The sequence below is a fragment of the Odontomachus brunneus genome, unplaced genomic scaffold, assembly GCF_010583005.1.
Source record: "Odontomachus brunneus isolate Ranch 3 - 2012 unplaced genomic scaffold, Obru_v1 Obru_scaffold_026, whole genome shotgun sequence".
NCBI lineage: Eukaryota > Metazoa > Arthropoda > Insecta > Hymenoptera > Formicidae > Odontomachus > Odontomachus brunneus.
In genome coordinates, this window is record NW_022639476.1 from 2,176,934 (window position 1) to 2,193,018 (window position 16,085).

Genomic DNA, 16,085 nt, shown 5'->3' on the forward strand with positions numbered 1-16,085 from the left:
GGGGGGGGGGGGTGAGGGGTTTGGAGGGAGGGAAGGAGAGAGAGGAGAGAAAAATTGAAGCGACTGCGCGCGATATAAGGCGGTGCGGTGTCGAGCGCTTTCTCGCTCGCTCCGACGGACGCGACGGGCTTTTCAGCGAGCGTTGGAAATCCTTGAAATCGTCGACGAGTGCCGCAATCGTCGCGTCGCGATATCGCCATTTCCTCTCGTCGATGACATCGAGTGGAACGGCATTCCGAATTTATTTTTAAATTTCTGTTTTATTATTTTTCTGACCGCGGTGTCTTGTATCGTACTTTTTTCAAGTGAGTCAATAAAAATATTTCTGATTGAAGGAGTTCCCCAATCTCGATAAGAAGAAACCGAAACGCGATCTTTCAGTCGGGATTTCGCGAATTATTCGAAATTCGCACAGCAGACTCGAGGTGTTTGGATCGCTCGTGCAGGCCAGCTCTCTCAGCCTTGAATAGCTGCACGCGCGAAGCAGACAGAAATGAGCGAATGAGCGAGAGAGGGAGAGAGAGAGACGCGAGCCGGTTTAGAGGATTAGCTTGCAATTTCCACGGAGTTGTCATTAGCTCGTTACGAAGCCGTGGAACGTGTCGACAGTTATATTCCGACAGAAATATCCGAACACCGATGGAGGCGCGACACGCTCGTTAATATGCCGCGCGTATATGGTTCGTCACGCGGAAAAGCATTTCGCTCGACGACGGTTCCGTCCGCGAGTCTCGTTTGCGCGTACACGCGGCGGCGATCGCTCGAATTTATGCGAGCTGCGCGTTCCCCGGAAATTCCGCGTGAATGGACACTAATCGCCCGCGTGGAAAACATCTTCCGACGTCTCACGCGTCCCCGAAAGAAAAGGAAAAAAGCACGCGCGTAAACCGCACGGAAAGTAGAGATAAGTGTCTCTGTAATATTTGCGTGTTTATGTGCGTGTGTGTAACGTTTGCGTAACCGGTGCGTAACACATTTCTCGCAAACGACAATTTTTCGCGCTGACAAAACATCCTGGTGAGGCTCGGCCTCCTCGCAAGAGGAGATTCGCCTTTTTCGCCGAATAATAAATACACGCGATGGCGAACGCCTCGGCGACGCGTTTCCCGCAGAAGTAACAAATTGTAACGGACTTTAATTGCCACGGCGGATTCCACCGCAGCTATAAATCCGACTCGCCGTCGTGTGTGTGCGTGTCTGTCGGCGAGCGCGTTTATATTTGCGGGTCGCGGACAACTAGCGGCCGCGAGGCGGAAGGAAAAAGAATGAAGACGGAAAAGGAGGAAAATAAGACGGCGAACACATCTCGCCATTACGGCTGAGAAGCGACTATGAGCGACGTGGAAATAGCGAGGCAAGCGAGCGAGCGAACCTCAGAGCTATAATAAAGGAGATTGAGCACGCGTATAAGTAGCGGCCGCGTGCTTCAAGTGTTGCTCATATCGCTGGCAAGATCGGAAGAAGGTGTTGCGCGCAAGAAAATAGCCGGCGATTTCGCCGCGTGTTACGCGATCTTCCTCGTCGAGCGGTTTAAAAAGCGACGGGGGGACAACGCGCGACCCCCTCTTCTTCTTCGCGCATTTCGATTGCGGAATTAAAGATCGATCGAGACGCTCGTTAATTTTTTAAAGAAAAGAAATGAGGAATTCCCGGAGCTCGGACAGTCGGCTGCGTATCTTTCGATTGTGCTTGCGTGTTGCTTTGATTCAGAGAATTTTACAATGGAAAGTACTGAGTAAGTAGAAAGTAAGTAGAATTTTGTAACCGAGGAATAGATCGACATTCCGCAGTAATTCACTGTCCTTTCGTCTCATATACTCAGGAAAAAAATAGCTGCGAAATAAAAAGATATTTATTCAGTGAATATTGATAATATATTTAACTCAACTTAAAACAACAAAACTACAACGGCTCTAGAGGATTCAAACTAATAAAAATTACTAAGGACATTAAGAGCCAAATGGCTGGTGTTAAGCGCTTATGATTTACTTATAATAAAAAAATAACCAAAAAATAAATTAAGTTTTTATTTGATTAATGGAAAGACTCATTGGTGATAAAAACTTAATTTATTTTTTAATTATTTTTTGATTATAAATAAATCATAAACTTAACACCATCAATACTTAACTCTTATTGTCCTTAGTAATTTTTATTAATAACATATTTACTTGTACTAATACAAAATATTGTTCTCATGTAAGAAAATATACATTTTCTTATATTTTATTTTATTAACTTCTAATTTTATTTCTTAGCTGCTCATAAAATTCATTGTTCGTTTAAATAAGAGAATTTTGATTTAAATAAATATGTTTTATTAGCAGTCAAATAAATATTTTTTCTCTCGCGGTTTGTGTGCTGTTTATATTTGAGAAATTGAAATGTGCTGTTAAAAAATCGACTATTCTAGCGAAATTTACTAGAGAGAGTTCCTCTTTCTTTCTCTCTCTTGGTAAGAAGATTTTATTGACTGTATATTGTCCTGCACTATTAGAAACAGCACAATTGAAAATAATTTGTATGAAAAAAAAATGTAACTTCTCCCCATGTATGACGCAACAAATTAACCCTCCATTCTGTCCTAAATTTATTCAGCCATTTTATTCTGTCATTTTAATATAAATTATAATTTATATTTGATTCAATTTTTCATTTCACTTTTGGACACGTCGACTGTCGCGTTGGTTTTTATTTTATTACCTCTTCCCGTTAGCGACGCACGGCCGATTGTTCGAGTACAATTAGTTGTATGTAACTTGATGAGCAGCAGCAATATTACAGTGCCGATCACCGCTGACCGTCACGGAAAATTTTCAACGCGTTAATTCGATTTCCCCGCAATCTTTCCGTCAATTTTCTACGTATCAGAATTCCTAATTTTGTTTTTATTATTCTTGATTTTATCGTTGGAGAATCATCGCGTTTCCCGACCTCGTCATCCAACGGACACCTCACTCGAGTGCGGTCGGGATTCCTCTCGTTAACTCGAAGTCCTCGAGAAATCCGACTCTCGCGGGAAAAATTCCGTCGGGTTCGTGTTTACGCGCTCGTTCGCTCGCCTCGATGCGCTATACGGTGCGGCAGGAAGAGAGACACGCGAACGAAAGACTCTAAATCATGCACGCTTCGCACCGTAACGCGGACTGCACTCAGAGTCCTCGTGTGCGTGTGTGTGTGTGTGTGTGAGCGATACCTCCTCTCGAGCGAGCGAGCACAGAGAGAGAATAGTTCCGCGACGATGGTCGGCGAAGACAACCCTATAGACGACGACGGCGGCGGCGGAGGAACGAACAGTCGCAACAACAATCGTGGCGCGCGCTCGCCTAGAAAGGAAACAGGCTTTCGCCATTCCGCTTTCCATGATCGTTCAATTATTCAACGCTGTTCTCCGTGCGCGCTCGCTGGTCACGGCAGACAAGTGTAATGGAATATTAACACGACATAATTAGAATTCAATTCGACGCCGCTCGGTGCAATCCGGATTTATGCGTCCTGCCCCAGGAGAGTATGGAGTACTCGTGCGATCGTAGAGAGAGAGAGAGAGAGAGAGAGAGAGAGAGAGAGAGAGAGAGAGAACAACAGAGCGGCAACCCGTATTACTACCGGCCGCGTGTTGCTCGACGCGATCATTAATCACGTGTGCGCGAGGCTTAATCTGTAAAATTAATTTCGCCGACGGTGTGTCGCGCCGGGACGAGAAAGATCGAGACGGGGGGGATCGAGGGAAATTGACGAGGTAGCCGCCACCTGTCCGCGAACTACGCGTTAAACGCTTTGACGGGTGTTACTTGTCGCGGAAAAATGTTCACATGTCGCCGACAGATCTGCAGACAGCTCGTTTAAATCGTATATATAAAGCGGACTTCCTTATACATATGAATCTGCATATCTATATTTATATAGAGTGTTCCAGAATAAACTTCTTGGCTCTCGTGGAGGCATAGTACGGATTGAGGTGAACATAATAAATAGTCCTGTACCGTTCTGTGATATTTACGATAATCATTGGATATTAATTAAAGAAGATTTGTGAGTGATCCCAATTATTACCAAACATTTGATTGGCCTTTCAACCAAAGTATTTTCCGGGCGCACCAAATTTCCGTTTCAACAACACAATCCTCTTTCCAGTGTAGGCATGGACCTCGGAAAGTGCAAGTAATAATTCCGGGCGAGGTGAGATATTTCCTGATAATCGCCAGCGGGATAAAGTCACGCCATACGTGACAGCGACCGTGAAAGAGTTCAGATTCTCAAGAGCTACGAGAATAGTCGATAACGTTTTATCGAGATTTTTTTTAGACGGACGTCATTCTCTCTTTCTCTCTCTCCCCCTCCCTCCCTCCCCGCTGCCTTATCGCAGCAGAGAGGGGAGGAATAATAGAAAGATCGAGCGTAAATATTGATTTTTTAATCCGTCGTTCGCGGACGCTAGACGACAGGGATAACATGCGAACTATCGCGCGGCGGAAGCCTCGTGAAATATTTCACCGGAAGTTGGACGTGTGTACGCCAACACCGAACGCGAGGCCGTCGTCGTGTATCCCGAATCGGTTATGCACTTTTAACGAGAGCCTTTTTATTCGCAGGCGATATCGATTTCCGTTCGCTTATCTGCGTCTGTCCGTCCGTCCGTCTTTATAATTCCGCGCTTAAATTGGCCGGTTTGAGAAGCAGCAGCCGTTCCGTCGTGCTGTCGTCGGGACGGGTTTTGCCAGACAATCGCGCCAGCGCGCGGAATGCCTCTCTCGCGCTTTCTGCGTGTGTGCCGCGTGTGTGATACGCGTGCGTGCGTGCGTGTGCGCGCGTGTGTGTGTGAGTGTGGCGGGTATTTTAATAGGGGTATTAGCGATAAATTTAACACAAAACGTAGTTAAGATCTTAATCTTCAGCTCGTTTAAGTAAACTCATTACGCGGTCCCCACTCGGAGGTAGAGAAGCAGCGCAGCGTCGTTAGCATAAGCGATGACCTCCCCCCCTCCCTACCTCCCTCCCTCACTCCCTATCTCTTGTTTCTCTTCCTCGCGGCTGCCGCGCTACATGTTAATAAGAACCTCGCTCTCTGCAAGACACACCGCGAACAAAGGGAATAAACCAGCAGCGCCCGCGAGGAAGAAACGTACCTTTGTTTCCTTATTAACGCGTCCGACCGCACGCGTTTGATTAATTTCCCGGATTAACGTAATTAATGCTTCTTTAAAGTTCCGGCTGGCTACGCGCGTGTGAAACACTCGGGTGCCGCCGTTGAAAAATTGAACGCCGATCGAACTCGATAATGAATTCGCCGCGAGTGGGCTCCGTCGGCGATTTGAACGTTAATCAGGATCGTTCTTGACGAGCGTGGAATTTTTATAGACTGTGACGGCTAATCCTGAAAATTTTTCTCCCTTGTCGCACGTTAATCCTCTCACGTATGTGTATGTATGTGTGTGTAATCCTACCCGAGGTGATGAGAAATTCTGTGCACGCTTAATTAGTGTAGAAACAGATATCTCGATTCCAACAACTGACGCTCTTACTGTGTGAGCCAAATCAAAAGAACCAAACCAAAAGGAAGATCCGACAATGACGAGTTTACAAGTACTTTAGTTTCCTCACAGAATTCTTGCACGTAGTGAATTTACGAAAATTTGAATCTTTTGCCGCGAATCTTCTCACAAAATGGATTCGCATGAGTTCTCACTTCTTCGCAGAATCTTCCGAGGAACTGAGTGTGCGAACATTCCGATTGTTTAGCGGAGTTATTCTCACGGAACGAATGTGTGTGAAAGTCTCATCTTCGGAGCCTCACAAGATGAATCTTTCTCCGTCGAAGGGAGAACAATTCGCGATTCTCGAGCGAAATATCAATTACGGTTCTCACCCCGGCCCTATCGTGCCGCAGGATCTAATTCGCCGTCCACCCCCGTCCGGCCCCGTGATCCTTCTTAAGTCGAGGTATTCGCGGGTTAAACTCGGCTCCGTTAACAAGGTAAATTCTCGCCCGTCGGTCGCCCTCGGTGCGGTGGACTTCATTGACGTCATTACGATCGAGGTTCGCCAGAATGCTGCGCCCACAGTACGGAATAGTTCGGGCTTACCAATTGTTCTCCCAGGAATGCCGTCAATCTCCATTCGTGGAATTGTTACCGGACCCTGGCCCGGGCAAGAGAGCCCTCGTCGTCGACGACGTCGTCGTCGTCGTGACGATACGCGGCACGGCGCGCTTAACGACTCCCGCTCGTCTTTATCCCACCCCGCGGTGAACGGCACCGGATATTATTTTCGTCGCGGGACTACCCGAAGTCGCGCGATTAATCTTGTAACTTAATGCCGGCGCGGTGTAACTTAAGGCGACGGCGAGGTCGTCGTCTTCCTCCGCCGCCCCCTCTGCCCAGTTTGTCGAGTTCTTCTTCCCCATGCCGGCGCGATCGTGCGCGATTTCGCGAGAGAGTTCCGCTTCTCCTCGATTAACTCGCGGATATATATCACCTGCTTTTCGCGCGGCTGCACGAGCGGGGTCAAGTTGAAACTGCGAGGCGCATGTAATCCGCCCTATCGGTGAAACGAGGGAGCGTGCGCGGCGTGACGCGGCGCGAAGCGTAATTTTCGCGCTACATCGTGAAAACTCCGTGCAATTTTCGACCAACTGTACATTCAGTTAACTGCACAGTAAAAACTTCTGTTAGTGCAACTGAATTTTTGCTACTCACGGGGACCAGATGGAAAACTCAGTTGCAGAAACAGGAAGATTCCTGCAGGAGGTCTTTACGTGGCTGATTGCTCGCAGTTACATCTCAAAATCGGATTTCAATCACAGACGTCACGAGGTTTTCATCCGATCTCTAAATACACTGAGAGAAAAATATCTAAAAAATAGCAAATATTTATATGGTAGGTGCTCTGATAACATATTTGCTTAAATTTAAATTCTTTTATTTAAATAGAAGAACAATTTTCATGAAAAGCTAAGATTTTCTTAAAGTGTTAAGAAAATGTGCATTTTCTTATTTTAAAAATATTTTATATTAATATAAATAAATGTGTGTTATTATATAGAACTACCGAATAAATATTAACTATTTCTCAAATATTTTTTCTCTCTTGGTGTAATAGAAAATACAGTTGCACTAATAGAGTTGTTTTCCCCGTATAGAATGGTGTGGTCTGAGATGTTATAAAAATATAATTACCTAACATTTTTTTTAATTACGTCGGAAACATCAACTCTCTCTCATTCTGTGTTTAATTCCCCAATTCTTTTAATGTCTTCTGCCACTCTTCTCGGAGACGATCCTTGTCCCTCCCAAAACGGACTCGTTATACACCACCGTCTCCCGTGTGTTAAAATAATTAATATAAACAGTCGAATATGGGGTAAAAGGATGACAGGCGTATAGTCGCCGAAACAAAAAATTCTACTCAGAATATTTAAAACGCAAAATGAATTTTTCCCCTGTGCAAAATATTCCATGAAAATCATTTTAGAACTTTATTTCGCGATCAAGCGCGCCCACGGGAGGCCACTTCGGAGTTTGTTATCACACGGCGCGGCTGAAATCGCCCCGACGGGCGTTTAACTGTTCACGTCGGTCGATAGACAGATGCGTTATCCATCTGTTAAGCCTTTAATAAAAGGGGGGACAATCGGAACGAAGGTAACTACGGCCGCCGAGCTGTCATCGTAAGCGCGACGGTAAAGGCGGAACGTCTTTGTCGAGGTCCATTTTTCACGATCGATCGTGCGACCGAGCGTCGCGACGTTCACATGAATTAATACCAGCTGGGGCGGTCGATCGGACGACGATTGATCGATGCCGAACGATTATCGGGTGTACATGTAACCGCGAAAGGAAAACGATGTGAAACATGAAGACAGCGCTGGGTCTCCGCCGTGATTTCTTTCTCTCTATCTCTCTCTTTCTTTCTCTCTCTCTCTCTCTCTCTCTCTCTCTCTCTCTCTTTCTTATGTTGTGTCTCTGATTGCAAGAACGTTTGTAAAATGTACTCGAGAAAAAGTCGTGCAACCGAATGGGGAATCAAATAGAAATTCGGCGATGTAAAATGATTTCTCGCGACCAAACACATTTCTCGGAATGTTAAAACTTGACTGCAATAACTGAAAATAATTGGCTGATCAATCTCTCTTACACACTGAGAAGATATTATTTATCAGCCAGTTTAATCATACTTTTATATAAAGTTTATTTTTGTAAAAAAAATCCTATACAAATATATCTTTAAGAATTTTTTTCTCAGAAATTTTGCTGTTTCTGCAATCAAGTCATTCATCTGATTCCTGCTTTTACTAGTACGGAAAATTCAGTTACACTAACGGAATAATATTTTCTTTTAGTATTTCTTTACAATGTAAAGCTGAACTATATCGAGATTGTAGGACAAATTACCACAGAAATAGTAAATTTGGTGATCTACCTGATATAAAAAAAAAAGAAGAAAAAAATACTCAGATAATTACGATAATTTTATAGTGAACGGTCAAACGGGCATAATGTTTTTAAAGAAATACGTAATAATTTCGGTCATAATTCTATAGGATCCAAGGATCACAAAAATTGGACTGTAAACTTCACTGCAATATTTTCTCCGTGTATGTTTCGCGACTCGTGACGGGCTGTGAGATTCGGCAAGGAGCTCCGTCTTCTGCGAAGCGCGGTTGCAAGAATAATTGATCGCGCGAGATCAATTATCTTGCGTGCGCGCGTCGTCGGGAACGTTGTATCATGTCGAGGAAAGTATGACAAGTGGCTGATTCCGAGTAATTTATGTTAACGCGCTATTCCCCGACTGGCAGTAGCCGCTGTTGGTACGACCATTCGTCTTCCGCGGCGAGGGTAACTGTTGCTTTTTAATCATGCCAGTTTCGTACGGCCGATTCGACATTCGAAACTATCGTGACGCATGAAAAACAACTTACGCGCGCCTCCGCCGAACTTTTTTCACCGGCCGTAAATCATTTTTATCTCGGGTTATATTTTGGCAAAATATTTTGCCATCCGTTGTCCGCTTTTATTTCCCGGCGTCGATCGTCCACTACTACTATTACTACTACTACTACTGCTACCACGTGTAGGTCGTGTATCGCGCGCAACGTCCCGCGAGAAAAAGAGCGAGCAAGAGAGAAAGGTCCTAGCGAACATGGAATAAATTCTATTCCGCTCTCTATTGGGAGATCCGACCATTTCTCTTTCGTCTCTAAATCTCCTCGTTTCTCTTTCCCGTGCTGGTCGAGGGAACGGGCGGTCGGTCGGTCGATCGGTCGGTCGGTTAGTTGGCTGGGCGGACGCCAAAATGCCGCTGGTAAAATTAATCGTTCCCTGACACGAATTCCTCTCTAAGTGGGAATACCAATTTGTAGGTGCGAAACAAAGAGAACGCCTCGGGGCGAGACGATGGTTGCGGCGCGTTGCGCGCCGGGGTGAAAGCCGGAAGGTGGAGAGAGTGAGAAAGACGGCGGAGGCGGCGGGGTCCCTAAACATGTCGTTATATCGAAGCTAACAACCCGGTTTACGCCGCTCCTCGGCTCGTTCTTGGCTTCTCCTGGGAGAGAATGCCGGCGAGCGACGCGCGGCGCGTCCGCCGATTATTGGCCGCCGGCCAAGTGCCCCCGAAGACTTATCCTATTGAGCATTGTTTATGAAAGCAACGCGACTACAAAGCGCCGCCGCCTCGCGCGCGCGTCTTTTTCGAAGGTGGCAGTCCGCGACGCCAAATTAGTGATGCCAAATTAATTGGAGCCGTCGGCGTGTCGACTGTTTTGTCGCGTGCTCCGATTGTGTCTCTCTCTCTCCCCCCTTCTTCTCTTTCCTTCTCTCTCTCTCTCTCTCTCTCTCTCTCTCTCTCTCTGTGGCTAACCCAACGAGGCATGCTTTTGTGCGAATGCGCGATTGCGAATCTCAAATTTGCGAAAGTTCTCCTCGTCGTCTTCGCGCAACGCCACGTTCTCGAGAAACATGACTTTTCACTAGTTATGTCAATTTCAAGTAGTTTCGGGACTCCATGGGGGTCTCATGTAAAGTAAACGTGTCAACGTTTGGACACCAATAAAAGACCAGCTGTAATGCGGTCGCAGTTACGTTTTAAGGTCGTGACTCACCGGTCTGTGACTCGATCAGGTATCTATTTTCTTCGCGTAAACTATTGAACAATGAAAGACTTTACTTAATTCGACAATAAATCTTTTCATTTTTCACGAATACAATCTGAAAACGTAACTACGACCGCATTGTAAACGATTCCTAACATTGGTAGCGAACTCTGAATATTTTTATATTGGTTTTTAAATACGAATATTTAAACTTTTAATGTAATGTGTATATATATATATATATATAGCGGTAACTAATTTTGTGCAGATTAGGTCAAACTGAACAAAAGATTTCTCTCCCATTTCGCGAACAATTACGTAAAGTTTTTAGTTATTAATTAAAGAAAATTACATGTGTATATATTTTTTATAGAAAATTTAAATATTCGTAAAAAAAGAAGGTTGGTTGAATTAACTAAATGTAAGGTGAAATATGAATCAGAAGATCCGGTTGAAGTTACCAGGATTTTCTGCTTTGTTCGCATTTCGCCAGATGTTTGTTTCATCCAACCAAATATTTTTGCCATGTATTTCAAGACCACAAGAAAAAAATTTTCAGAATTACGTATCAGAAGTTATTAGCGTTCAGGCATTGTGGTATTTTCACCTCACTCCATATGCTGTCAGTATAACACCGGTATTTCCACATTCGGAATTAAAAGAATTCTTTTTGCGGAATCATGTGTTTCTCTTTACACAAATTTATTCTCCTCGTCAATCTGCGTATACAAATAGTCGCGAGCGAAGTCAACAAAAAATGCATGCTCTGCCGGGCGCTGCATATTTTATTTTGACACGTTCTGTTGCAACAACTGAAAAAAATGAAATAAAGCGAACATTCCATAAAGTATCCACTGTTTGTTGACCTCACCTCGATATTTTTATGCGCGGAATAACTTTGGGAATAAAAATCATAAAGAACAAATAACAATAAGAGGAATAAATAATCGCTACTCTATATACTGGTGCTTATTTTTCACTATGCAAAGGAAGAGCCGAGAGATTCAACGAAGCTAAAAAATTGTCGCGGTAAAATGCGAGCGATTGTTGCGCACAATCGACGAGACAACCGACAAACGTGCACCGTATAAAATGGTATTGGGCCGGAGTAATACGCAACGGCGCAACTTGTCTGTCTTCTTTATAAAACAGTAATTGCGCCGCCGGAATGCAGCGGCACGGTGAGCGAAGTAACGTGTGCCTATCGAGCTAAGAATGCACCGACAAGGCGCATCTCTCTCGTTTTACAAAGAAGACGACGGGAACGCTCGCGCTTCACCATTGCAGATATGTCGATATTATCGTTGCATCCCTGGTTATTACGTCGTTTTTGAAATTTCCATCGAGTCGCGAGAAGGCAACCGCACGCTTTAGCCCGACATCGATTTTTATCGAATCAACATAATTCTTTTTGCTCGGCAATGTCAATTCCTTTTCAATTTTTCGGAAATCGCGTGTCGCGCCAACGCACAAGTCCGTAGCGAATAGCCAAACCCCTAAGCAAGTTCGACATATTACATCGATGTGAAGAGGAAACGCTCGTGTGTTACAGATCGGAGGCACGTCGATCGGCCGAGGCGCGGTTCTGGGTCGGAAGATCAGAAGAGAGGACCGCACGCGCTAGGCTGACGTCGATCGAGAGAGGACCCCTCGGGACATGGATTAACTCGCGGATTGACACGCGGGACAAGCGGAGAAGAAGAGAGAAAGAGAGAGAGAGAGAGAGAGAAAGAGGGAGAGAAGGGGAAAGGGAGAAAGAGAGAAAGAGAGAGGGGAAGAGAACGTAGTCTCGAAATACAACGTGCACGGATGGTCGCGGGATCTTCTACGTCGGAGTAATCAAGGTGGGTCAAGCAAAAGTGTGCTCGGGTGGTGTGTCGTGATCGTCATAGGCAGTGGCTCTGTGATCGTGGTGTCGTGTTATCCGCGGATCAGTGTTATTATCGGAAGTGAAGAGTGGTGATTGAGAGAGGGAGAGAGAGAGAGAGAGAGAGAGAGAGGGGGAGAGAAAGAGAGCGCGAGAAAGAGGTTGCATACGGGGGTTGTTGCTCGTTCCAAGTCGATCGGTGAATCCGCGAGTTGAGAATTAATGCGACAGGATCGCGAGTGGTAACGGCCGAAGGTGTTGGGATATATCAGGTTTTTCTGCACGAGAGGAAGAAGCCGGTGGCGAGTGTACGCGCGCGCGATAACAGTGAGGGCAGAGCGCGACTGAAAGGAAGAAAAAAAGAAAGAAAGGGAGAGAGAGAGAGAGAGAGAGAGAGAGATACGTCCGGATAAATCGCGAATATCGTCGAGCCGAGAGTAGTCGCGAGAGAGTGGAGTGATGTGTTCGATGGACGAGGCGCGTCTCGCGGGCGGTGGTCGTCGTCGGGGTAACGATAACGCGTGTCGCGCGCGCTGCCACTACTTGGGATCCGTGAGAAAAGGCGGGCAGTCGGTGATCAGGCTGGCGGGCGCCGGGGAAACGTTTCCAAGGGCATGGCGACCACGCCACTAGGCGGTCGCCTCCCTAACGTAAACCGCAAAGGACCATCTCCGTGTGTCGGTGGTGGTGGTGCTAGTAGTAGTAATAATAGTAGTAGTGGTGGTGGTAACGGCAACAGCAACAACTACTACAACAACAACAACAACAACAACGCCAGTAACGGCAGCAACAACAACAACAACAACAACGGTTTAGCGGGCAGTAACGCCGGCGGACAGTCCCGGCGGCAGGAGAGAGCGCTGGTCGGCCGTGAGCACCGCGACCATCGCCACCATCATCATCACCATCATCACCATCATCACCATCATCATCACCATCATCAGGGTCGGGACAGGTCGTTGTCGTCGTCGTCGTCGTCGTCATCAGCGTCCGGCCAGCAGCGTGAGCCTAAAGCAAGCACGGTGGCTGCTAACGCCGGTGAGCTGGATCCGGCCGCGACGAATGCGACCAACAACTTCGAGTACGACGACAACGAATGGGACATCGGTATAGGAGACCTGATAATCGACCTTGATGCGGACATTGAGAAGACGAGGGACGAGAAATTGAGCTCGGGGACAGGCATGGCTTCTACGCCTGCCTCGGCAGCATCGGCAACGAATAACGCGAATCATCATCAGTTGCAGAACTCGGCGGGCAGCGGCAGCGGAAGCGGCAGCGGCAGCGGTAGCGGCAGCGGCAGCAGCGTCACGGGCACCACCGGCATCGGACAATCGTCGTCGTCGTCGTCGTCCGGCACATCCTCTTCGTCCCTCTCGTCGTCATCCACATCGTCCTCGTCGTCAACGTCGTCGTCCTCCTCCTGCGGCGTCAACTCGTCGTCGTCGGCACGCTCCAACAGCCCCGGGAGCAGCGGCGGCACAGGCGCCAACAGCGCCGGCAGCAACGGCGCCGGCGGTAACGCGAACGGCACGTCAATCGTGGCCGGTAACAAGCAGCCCACGGGCGTCGTGAGCGGCGTAAACGCCGTCCACGGTAACGCCGGCAATCCCGGCAAGATGGCCGTTGAACACTCGGCCACCGTCGACAAGGGCCTCAAGATGAAGATCAAGCGCACCAAGCCCGGCACCAAGACCAGCGAGGCCAAGCACGAGATCGTCAAGTCCAACGAGATCAACGGCACCGCCTCGTCGCAGGACGCGAGCAACGCGTCCGCGGCATCCTCCGCGTCCGCCACGTCCGCCGCCGGCGGCTCCGGCGCCGTTTCCGGCACGGTCGCACAGAACTCACAGAACTCAGAATGCGGCGCGACCGGCGGCGGCGGTGGCGGCGGCGGTGGCGGCGGCGGCGGCGGCGGCGGTGGTGGCGGCGGTCAGTCCTCCTCCTCCAACAAGTCCTCCAAGCCGAGCCACAACGCTCCCACGTCCGCGGGGGGCAACGGCGCTACACCCTCCTCCACGGCGGGTTCCAAACGCGGCTCCAGCGGCCATCGACGCGACAAGGCGCGCGACAAGCACGACAAGCCGCAGAGCAATCACACGCCCCAGCAGACCAAGCCGGAGATGAACGGTACCGCGCGGCCCACTCCGCAGAGTCAGAACTCGGCAGGTGGCGCGACGCAATCGCAGGGCCCGACGCCGGCCGCCACGGCGCCACAACAGACTCAGGGACCACCGCCCAGCTCGAGGACAGGTTTTTCCGTGTCACAGGGCCCGGGACCACCCGCGACAAGCGCGGCGGCACCTTGTCCGCCGCCCAGTCCGGCGAGCGCGACCGCCGCCGGTGCACCCGCCAAGCCGGAGCAGACCAAGGTCGCCGCGGTACCGGGTCCACCTCTGACCACGCAAGCCGAGGAGGCCATGGACACTGCCGCCAGCCCTCCACCCGCCAAGAAGATGAAGACTTCCAATTCCGAACCAAAGGTAAGTTTTTCTCTCACTCACGATTGATGCCTAGAGGCATCTCTCCTCTTCTCGACCAAGACCAAAGGTCGAATTAGAGCCGTGAATCCTCTCGTGCGCGTCAAATTGATGCACGGAGAGGCACACACGATACCTCAACGGCGAAGACATGTAAACGCGAGAATCCTTTCTTTCTCCCACACAACTAGCGACTAATTTATTCCTGTGCTGCCAATTACCGCCACCACGTGACAACCGAGAAATATGTTCAGCTCAAGAACCATTTTTGAGTGCTACTAGTAAAGATTCTTGAATTCGTTCACCCCAAGTAATAATTTTAACTTCTTCATGAAAACTGATTTTTTTCAACGTTCGTATTAATTCTCCCTGTCGGAGAAATTCGAGGGACTCGAGCGCGCATAATGATGTTGTCTTCCGGCAGCTAGTTAGTCGCCGGGAGCTCCGCCCGACACCTCTGATCGCTATCTTCGCTTCGTCGACGGCCGCGACGTGTAACGCTCGCACGCGTCTACCCGCGACACGGAATCGATTACGTAAGTCCGCGTGTATGTGCATAAACGCACCGCGATCCAACGATACTCCACGGTGCATGCGTTGTGCATATATGCAACGGCAAAGATTCCCAAAACAATTCCAGAGAGAAATTTTGTCAGCATCCTGGGGTTGTCCAAAGATTCGAACTATCTCACACGCGAGCACCAAGAAATTCGAATTTTACGGCCTCCTTATTGAATTCAATTCTGAACTTATTCTATACGAACAAGAGATTACAGAAACACGAAAATTTTACTGAAACGAACGGGGGCATCGCCATCTATACTGAGAGGAAATATTATTGATCATGCTATATAAATTATGTATATAGTAATTTTCGGCTAAATTTAATTTTTGCAATTAAAAGTAATTTTTGTTCCAGCAAAAACGGTAACCGCAATATATGCGTATAAAGTTATCATCAGGAGCACTCCGACGCTTTCTATGAAAATAGCTTCCCTGATTTAGAACTTTCTCACTGTACTGTTTCAAGCCACAAATACGAAACATTTCTCTCATTGTACAATTCTGAAATTGAGTTCGTATAACTCGACTCGAGTTGAAAAAAAAGAAAAGAAAAAGTTGGAGAGCGAGAGCTCGCGAACGGTAGAAATGACGGAGACGCGTCGACGTTTCACGCGTTATATTTTCTTTTCGTACAAATGGGAATTTTGAAGGAACGATATCTTGACGCGTTTCACACATACACACTCTCTCTCTCTCTCTCTCTCTCTCTCTCTCTCTCTCTCTCTCGTTCCTCTCTTTCCACACCGGGGTGAGGACTATCGGCCGCTGCACTTGAATAAATAAATCTGCTTCTCGAACGCGCGAGCGAGCGTTATTGTAAAATACGAGCCTCGGTTTCTGTCGGAGCATCGTGTCGTGTCGCGACTCGCGTGCATGTATACGTCTGAAAATAAACGCGAAGCGAAAAATATCGTTTGAGAGATACGGCGGAGCGCCACAAATAAATCTCGCTGCGCGCGCGCGTCGGGGCGTGTTCCCTCGATCCAGCCATCAAAAGTTGTGCATTATTTCCCCTCGAAGAGATCTATAACGTTATCGCATTTTACGCTTGGCCGGACGTGACGAAAGAGAGAGAGAGAGAGAG

General features: G+C 47.7%; 1 protein-coding gene across 14 annotated transcripts in view; it reads left to right on the top strand.

Annotated features, from left to right (window-relative positions):
* The window catches only part of LOC116842626 (zinc finger protein 608), a 296,735-nt gene that overhangs the window by 176,696 nt on the left and 103,954 nt on the right, over window positions 1–16,085 (top strand). For all 14 annotated transcript variants that reach the window (XM_032812075.1, XM_032812073.1, XM_032812078.1 and 11 more), the window contains one exon: window positions 11,643–14,440. In XM_032812075.1, the coding sequence (XP_032667966.1) occupies window positions 12,572–14,440 (1,869 nt within the window). In that variant the 5' untranslated portion in view covers window positions 11,643–12,571. The remainder of the gene's footprint in view (window positions 1–11,642; window positions 14,441–16,085) is intronic.